General features: G+C 41.7%; 2 protein-coding genes and 1 long non-coding RNA gene across 3 annotated transcripts; 1 reads left to right on the forward strand and 2 right to left on the reverse strand.

Annotated features, from left to right (window-relative positions):
* The first annotated feature begins 1,861 nt into the window (after positions 1–1,861).
* LOC121809878 lies at positions 1,862–3,899 on the forward strand. Its single transcript, XR_006052321.1, has 2 exons — positions 1,862–2,000; positions 3,195–3,899. It is a non-coding gene; the product is annotated as an uncharacterized LOC121809878 (long non-coding RNA).
* A 172-nt stretch (positions 3,900–4,071) lies between these two features.
* LOC121809877 (receptor-like serine/threonine-protein kinase SD1-6) lies at positions 4,072–4,985 on the reverse strand. Its single transcript, XM_042210710.1, has 3 exons — positions 4,756–4,985; positions 4,528–4,684; positions 4,072–4,324 (listed from the first exon to the last, which is right to left on the reverse strand). Exons 1-3 carry the CDS (start codon positions 4,977–4,979, stop codon positions 4,127–4,129), a joined length of 579 nt encoding a protein of 192 aa, XP_042066644.1. The 5' UTR covers positions 4,980–4,985; the 3' UTR covers positions 4,072–4,126.
* A 32-nt stretch (positions 4,986–5,017) lies between these two features.
* On the reverse strand, positions 5,018–6,191 carry LOC121809876. The gene is made up of 2 exons (XM_042210709.1): positions 6,064–6,191; positions 5,018–5,579 (listed from the first exon to the last, which is right to left on the reverse strand). The coding sequence occupies exons 1-2, from the start codon at positions 6,183–6,185 to the stop codon at positions 5,018–5,020; spliced, it is 684 nt and encodes a 227-aa protein (XP_042066643.1). The 5' UTR covers positions 6,186–6,191.
* Between the last annotated feature and the right edge of the window lie 2,236 nt (positions 6,192–8,427).

Consider the following 8,427-nt stretch of genomic DNA (forward strand, 5'->3'; position numbering starts at 1 on the left):
CGCCAACTGTGTTGGCGTGTTTGCGTATAGACACGCTAATATCACTGGCGTTTTCATTTATAAACACACCATTCTCGTAGGCGTTTTTCCCATAAATGGAATTGATAACAAAATGGGTACATTTACGTAATTTTAAAGGCCAAATAGCCTAGAAATCCGATTTTCTCAAGTGAGGGTATTTATAGATGAAAATGTGAATTTTTGGGAAAAAAAATTGAAAAATAAATTAAAAGTGAGGAGAAAACGGATATAATTTTTTGGGAAGTGGGATTTTTTTTTAAATCAGATTTTTTATTTAAAATCCGATTTAAAAAAAAATGAAAATTGCCAACGGCATTGCCGTTGGCCAATTAGAGGAAGACACGTCAGCTGCTCGCTGGCACGGACTTGCTCGATGCATCGAGCAGCGCCGTGCCAGTGGCGAGAGCGCAGCGGCGGACAACGGGTGTCGTGCCTCTGGCACGGACGGACGGACGTCGTCCTTCAACCGCTGCAGATGCTCTAATTGACCATTTTCTCTTGTATTTCATTACTTTTTAAGAAGTTATAATGATCTTTTTAAGAAAATAAATACTCCATCCGGTCCCAATTAAATATTCCATATCCGTCCGGTGCGAATTATAAGAAATCGTTTGACTTTGTAAAGAATGTGGGTGGAAAAAGTTATTGAAATACGAACTCCACTTTTATATATTAGTTTTATAATAGTTGTGAGTATAATGTGTTAGTGTAATGTGGGGTATATTTACCGAAAATATTAAAAATGAAATATTTATTAGGAACCGTCAAAATTGAAAAATGTGAGACATTTAATAAGAACAGAAGAGAATAAGAAATATATTTTCTAAATATATCTCTGCGCATATGAGCTAGGGGTAGACATGAGTGCGTTATATTGTTAACTCATCCTTAAATTGTTAACTACAACTAAATGAATGACATTGAATTAATAAATCAAGGTACAAGATCATTCAACTACGATTATCGGTAAAAAGTCAATTGAATTATAATTAACTTTTTAAAAATATCTTAAAATTTTAAATAATTATAACTATCTCAATTTAAATTATTTTTTCACACAACATATATCAAATTAAAGATAATTTTATAAGGATTCTAACGAGGTCTTACTTGCATATAGTCCGGTGTCAACATTTTAAAAAAATTCTTGAATTTTCATATTTTTCGAGTACGAAAATTATCTTGACGTATTCAAGGAATCTTATTGATATATTTAGTACACTACATTGATAAGTTGATTCAAAATCCTAATTTTGATAGGTTTCTTATCTTTTAAATTTAAATAATAAGAAATTACACATGACAATTTATAGATCATTAGATTTCTAAAAGTCTTATAGTCTTAAATTAGTTGTATTAACAATTAAAGATGGAGTTAGCAATTAATCACAACACGGGGTAAACATTAGTCATCTCACATTAGTCATTACACTGAGGCGATTTTGTATTTATTCATTAAATTTAGAATCCTTTGGGATGACTAATTTATATCCCCTACCTATAAATAAAAAATGAAGCCATTTTGTACCCCTTCTATTCTGCAATGCTAAAGACTTTCTTTTTCAGCAAAAAAATAAAATAGAAAATGAAAATGCGGAGAAATGAAAAAGAGAATAAAGTAATTAAGAAAGAGTAAAGTATGCGGAAAAGAAATATGTTACTTTCTAATAAAAGGAAAAAATACACTATAAAACTTAAAAAAGGGCAAAATGAGTTCAATGTGAGAGGGGGGAGGGGGAGCATTTATTTATTCATTACAAAATTTAGTCATTTAGTGTTAAAATCTCAAGGAGAAACCCTAATCAGATTCAACATTTCAGGGCTCTCAGATTCAGAGAAATCACATTCGCTCCACTCAATTTCAGATTCACATTCGCTCTACTCTCTCGTCGGCTCATCGCATTCCTTCCGGCTCAGCCCCGACGCGAGGTACGCCGTCTCAGCAGCCTCCGTCCTTCGCCTCCGCTCGTCAGCCAAAGGTGAACTTATTATTTCCTTTTACTGCGTGTTGTATTTCTGTTATTTTTATTCAATTGAACTCCAAAACATGAAATTACCACTCTCACATGTCATTAGTGAGTGATTAGCTCTCAACCTATTACGTGACCTTCAATATATTTTCTGTTTTAAGAGATTTATATGTTAAATGAAACTAGTAATTTGTGTGTGCAACGAATGAAAAAAATTTACTAGTAATGTGCATTATCTTTTCTCCGGTGTGAACAAAAATTGCTGATAAAAGATGAACATAATTTATAAATAGGGAGGGGTTATACAGATATCCAGATGAAATGATACTACCTCGGTCCACCAAAAATAGACATAGTTGTGTATAGCATGTGTTTTAACATGCAATTGGTAAAGTAAGAGAGACGAGGAAAAAGTAAAGAAGTAGTGTTAGCGGATTGTGGGATCCATATTATTGGTAGTATTTTAATGTTTAAAACTCTCTATATTTAGAAATTGGTCTAATTTTGGTGGACAGTAAAAAATGGTAAAACTAGTCTCTTTTTTGTGGGCGGAGGTAGTATTCTGTACTTCCTCCGTCCCAAGGAAGATGACCCTTTCCTTAGGCGGCACGAGATTTTATGCAACTTTATTTTGTGTGTTAATTGGGGAGAGTAAAGTAAGAGAGATGGAATAAAGTAAAGATAAAAGGGGTTTCCATTTTTAATAATGAGTCATCTTGGTTGGGACAAACTAAAAGAAAAGTGAGTCATCTTCAATGGGACAGAGGGAGTATGATATATATAGATTTGTACATAAGTGTTAAAATGAGAATCAAATAGTGATCCCATCAATCAATCATGCTCTCTTGATTCCGTTTACCTCATCGCCCTAGTGCGTCCCGCGACCCAAATTTTTACCTCAGCGCCTCAGTGTGCCCCTAACAACACTGAGTGAGGGATGAGAGAGAGACACTTCTCTAGAGGGATCGCCCCAGTTGTACCAGACACCTTGCACTTGAGTCTTGACAAACAAAAATCCATTCTCATCTTATATGTTTGGGCTTGGGTAGTTAGACATGTTGGTTTTCGTCAGCACACACATTGAAATTACTTCTATGAGGTAATTGAATCTATTTTTGTGGGGTTTGAACCTACTAAAAGATATTGTGAATATCAAGTGATAGGATAATTGCAGTATTAATATTTATGATATATCAATGGCAGACCGAAGCAGAAGATGACGACAGACCCAAAAGCAAACGATATGTTGCATGGAACAGAAACTGAGCAACCTGTGCCTGTTGGGTGGTTACAGAAAATTGAAGAGCGGTATAGGAAAACCAAAGAAGATGTCGAGGCGTACCCCTACGTATGGGGTTCTTATATTCTTGTATACGGAGGTTTTGGTTTATGGCTGACCTACAGGTGGAGAGCTCTGCGCAAAACTGAAGACAGAGTTCGAGCTCTTCAAGAGAAGATCCGTAAACAACGCGAGGAGGCGTCTAGCTCTGCTGAAGTTGTAGAGAGATCAGTAAAATATGGTTCGTCGAAACCCAAGCCGCGATCTGTTGATAAAGCTAACCAATAGTCAGGGTAAGCTACTCTTGAAAGATAAATATTCTTCTGGAAACAGAAGATTCTGGTACAAATTATGTACACTTTCACTCGTTGTTAGATCGTATGAGCTACATTCCCAGGATATGCTATTCGAGTAACAGATCTTACACATGAATGGTGATGTGGAAAACATTGATTCTGGCCTTTTGTTTGCAGTTGAATGCAAAACGAGAATGTTTGCTTTTGCCATCGTCTTACGATGAATATAAATTTCATTTTTATGCTGAGGGTTGCTGGATATGCTGGTTTGTAAGTTAAATAGGCATAGCTGATTATGATTGATATGTAAGTATACAGCTTGTATTGTTCCAATTGCATTATTCTTGTAATGACTGTTTTAATTAACATTTACATATCTAAGAGAACAAAAAACATGAACTTTCTAAACACACTCTTGAGTCTTGACTCTTGTGTTGTGAGCAGTTCCCTTCTTATCTACCCTGACTCCAGGTAATGGTGACTTGATTGTTGGAATTAGTGGCGTTCGAGCTACTGTAACTCCGGCCAGCGCCCACATCTCTCCCGGTGAAGAAACCGGGTTATTTGGGCACAGGCAACTCAACCTGATTACCAAGCATGAAAACCACATCCGACATGCTGGGCCTATCTTCCTGGCATGTCTGGACGCACAATAGCCCCACTTGGATGGACCGTAGGGCTTCGGACAAGTCAAACGACCCTCCTAGACATGGATCCACTAGATCGCATGACCTTCCTTCTTTGGATAGAGTCCACGCCTGCATGTTAATTACCTCATATTTCACTTATAAACGATAGAAATCCATATGGTTTCATCCGAAAACCAATTGATGATAGGAAGATATGTCCATGAGATGAGACTCATATATTGGTTTCAGTTTTCTCTTTACATCTTTACATCGATATGAAATCCGCAAACAATAACCGCTTCACTTGGCTCACTAGTGTTAATTATACTTACATATCCCAGAAGGTTTAGGCTGCTTTGGTTTTGTTCGTGGCAGAATCCTCTGTTTCTTTTTCCACTCACAATTTCTAGCACCAGAACACCGAAGCTGAACACGTCGGATTTGATTGAGAACATCCCGTCTATTGCATATTCCGGCGACATGTATCCACTGCACCGCCAGATTAGCAATGTCACAGTTAATACATTCAATACGTACAAATCAAAGTACGTGGATCTTACTATGTTCCAACAACTCTTCTAGTCTGAGCTTGCGTCTCGTTCCCCCCGAAACTCCTGGCCAGCCCGAAGTCCGATATCTTGGGGTTCATCTCGGTATCCAGCAGTATGTTGCTGGCTTTGAGGTCGCGATGGATGATTCTCAGCCTCGAGTCCTGATGAAGATACAGTAGTCCCTTCGCAATTCCAGTAATGATATTGAATCTTTTTCTCCAATCAAGAGACATGCTTATTGCTTCATCTGTCAAAAATGTATTGCTTATCACTACATCACTTGTATCTCCGTTTCAGCGGCTCGCCCGGGACAAGGAACAATCCGACGTTGCGGATGAACAAGGACGAGGTCAGGTAGGGCGAAGACAATGTGGAGAAGTCGGTCATCGCTCCTCTGACGCTGAGCCTGGACGGAGTAAGGGAGCGGTGGATATGGAGCGAGGAGAGCGAGACGTGGACGACGCACAACCTGGAGGCAGACGCGTGCGACACGTATAACGCGTGTGGCGCGTACAGCGTGTGCACCGCGGGAGACTCTCCCATGTGCCGGAGTATGGAGAGGTTTGTTCGCAGGGATGGAGGAAATTTGTCGGTAGGGTGCGTGGCGAGGACTGCGTTGGCGTGTACGGGAGATGTGTTCTTGAAGTACTCGGGGATGAAGCTGCCGGACGTGCGGAACACGACATTTGATGAGAGGAAAATGCTGCCAGCGGATTGCGAGGCCGAGTGCTTGAAGAAGTGCTCGTGCACGGCGTACAAGCAGCTGGATATTCGGGAGGAGACGAGTGGGTGTTTGTTCTACTATGGGGAGTTGCTTGACGTTAGGACTATGCCTGTTGGTGGAGATGAGTTCTACATCAGAATTGCTTCTGCTGACTTAGTTAACAATTTATGTTACAATTTCAAACCATCTCATATCGGAGAATTAGAAAATATGCAAATACGCACGCGTTGTTAGAATGAGGGCTTATGAGAATGTATGTGTTATGTTTGGATAGGAAAAGATGCACATCCGAAACAAGTGAAGCTCATAGCGAGTCTTGCATCGGTAGCAGCGGCTGCGGTTCTTATCTGCCTTGGCTTGATTTTCTTGTGTGTTTGGAAGAGAGAGAAGGATTCAAATCACTATAATGAAGGTATGAATATTGTGATCAACATTTATGGAAAGAGCAAATGAAAATAATTATCATTTTGCAGGGAGATTTAGTGGAAGCCTAGGCCATGAAGCAGATCTTCCATTCTTCAACTTATCATTAATCTTGAAAGCTACAGACAACTTTTCAACAGACAACAAGCTTGGGGAAGGTGGATTCGGACCTGTTTACAAGGGTGTTCTTGAAAACGGACAGGAAATCGCGGTGAAGCGCTTGTCCAAAGCCTCGAAACAGGGAGTGGATGAATTGAAGAACGAAGTGATCTTGATAGCTAAACTTCAGCATCGGAATTTGGTGAGGACGTTAGGCTGCTGCACGGAGGGAGAAGAGAGCATGTTGATCTATGAATACATGCCTAACAATAGTCTTGATTTTATCTTATTTGGTAAGCCCTTTCTGGTCAAGTAGAAATTGGACCCCGTTCCACGGCCCCAGCCGGAACTTGACGGTTTTACCCCTCCTCACCACTATCCTGTCGGGTCCAGGTGAGCCGTGAACTCACCTGGACCCGGGTCATCGTGGGCCCGCCACGGCGACAGGTAGGTCTCGACACGCGCGTCGAGATCCCACCCTAAGCTGATCATCCCGGGCAAATACGTGTCTGGGAATGATCAAAGCTTTGCCACAGGAAAGCTGTATCAGGTACGCCGTTGTAGACATCTTTCACCACCAGATTCCCACAATAACTGTCAAACCCTAGAAGACACAATTCAATGAAAGAATCAAGGAAAGAAATAAATCTATTTTAGGAGAATACCAATTAGTGATTATACCTAGAATAGATTGATATGTTTCCAAATATACTTGTATTTCTCTCCTATAAAAAGAGATCATTGTATACAATGTAAAACACACAGAAATACAGAAATAAGAGAATCATAAACTTTGTTCTCTGCAATTCACCATGCCTAGCCTTTTATCCCTTATCCCTCTCGGTTACCATCTTCAAGATGATATCAAAGCAGGTTATTAAGGTGGGGACTCAGAGAGAGTTCATCACCGTCCCAAGACTACCTTTCCCGACCGTCTGTCCTTAACCCTGTGAGCAAACAAAATGTCAGAAACCACCGAGAGTTCAAACACAGATGCACATAACACAAACACTTCAAACCAAACCAATTTTCCACCAGATTTCGCGGCACAATTTGCCGAATTCCTGAAATTTAAGGAATTTTCATCAGGGCAGAGCCCGAAGAACCCCTCAACCTAGCCAGAATCGCTGGGGGAAGTAACCATCAAAACAAAGCTCAACGGGAACAACTATCCCCTATGGGCCAACCTGATGAAGAGGGCAATTGGCGGTAAAGGGCTGACCTCTCACATGATAGGAGTTTCAGACCCCGAACCGCCGATAACCGACCCAAATTACCCGAGGTGGCAGCAGAGAGATCACTGCACCTTCAATTGGATTATCAACAACATCGAATCCGACCTTGTAAACGAAGTTTCTCTATACGCGACCGCCAAGGACCTTTGGGAGGGCCTGGCAATCACGTATGGCAGCGGGAGAGATCCGTTTCAGGTGTACGACCTACACAGACAATGTATGATGATCAAACAAGGAGGAATGACCTTGGAAGCATTGTGGCAAAAATTACAGGATCTGTGGATATCCATAGACGCCCGAGATCCAAGCACGATTGACCATCCTCCGTCAATCGAGAAAGACAATCAACGGACCCAAAGGATGAGGGTGTATCAGTTTCTTACCGCACTCGATGAAAGGTATGAATCAGTCAAGAAGAAGATCATCAACAAAGAGCCATTACCGACTCCTCGAGAGGCATACGCGATGGTGAGGCGCAATGCCCACAATGCGTGAATATTGAAACCTACCGAACAACCAGGCTCCGGAATTGGAGCCGGACTGATCGTATTCGACCGCAACAGGGCCAGTCAGCCTCCACCGCCACCACCGGCGCCGTCCCAGTATCCAGCCAATCACCGCAAAGGCGACGAAGATAAAAGCAAATTGTTTTGTAGCCATTGCGGAGGAAGAGGCATACAAAAGATACCTGCTTCCTCATTCATGGGTATCCCGAATGGTGGGATGAAATGAAGAAATCCAAGCTCCAGAGGGCGGCGAATCGTGGCGGACCGAGGGCATCGGCATCGGCATCAGCAGCAACGGCGGTCGGAGGCCAAGCCGCCTACGCCGAGCACGCGGCGGGTGGCTTCGGTACTCCAACCACCACCGGAAATTATGGCGGACGCGGGGAGGAGAAGGCCGTGGCCACTGTCACGGCGGTGAGAGTGCAGATTGGAGGAGAAGCAAACGCGGCGGACCCGTCTAGGGTTTGGAGTGAAGGTAAAGGGGGGTTATCTCATTTGAACCCTCTAAGTTCTGCCAAGTCACGTTTTTTACCCCATCCCCATAGACCTATTGTTTCCAGCCCCAAAACTCCTCACATATTGCACCCCGTACCCCACTTCGAAAATAACTCCTCTAAACTCCCCAAAATTCCTCATAAACACATTCCAGCCCCTAAACCTTGTGAAAATCTTGTGATACATCCCACAATAAAAT

Source organism: Salvia splendens, chromosome 6 (genome assembly GCF_004379255.2).
Source record: "Salvia splendens isolate huo1 chromosome 6, SspV2, whole genome shotgun sequence".
Lineage (NCBI taxonomy): Eukaryota > Viridiplantae > Streptophyta > Magnoliopsida > Lamiales > Lamiaceae > Salvia > Salvia splendens.

Bases quoted from the DNA above. Each gene is read 5' to 3' on its own strand.
- LOC121809877 (XM_042210710.1), bottom strand. From the start codon at position 4,979: ATGTCTCTTGATTGGAGAAAAAGATTCAATATCATTACTGGAATTGCG. The intron at 4,685-4,755 runs GTAAGATCCACG...CTGGCGGTGCAG, and splicing joins AGAAGAGTTGTTGGAACATA to TGGATACATGTCGCCGGAAT. The intron at 4,325-4,527 runs GTAAGTATAATT...ATTAACATGCAG, and splicing joins GCCTAAACCTTCTGGGATAT to GCGTGGACTCTATCCAAAGA.
- LOC121809876 (XM_042210709.1), bottom strand. From the start codon at position 6,185: ATGCTGAAGTTTAGCTATCAAGATCACTTCGTTCTTCAATTCATCCAC. The intron at 5,580-6,063 runs GTCCGAATCCAC...CTCCACCAACAG, and splicing joins AAGAACACCCTTGTAAACAG to GCATAGTCCTAACGTCAAGC.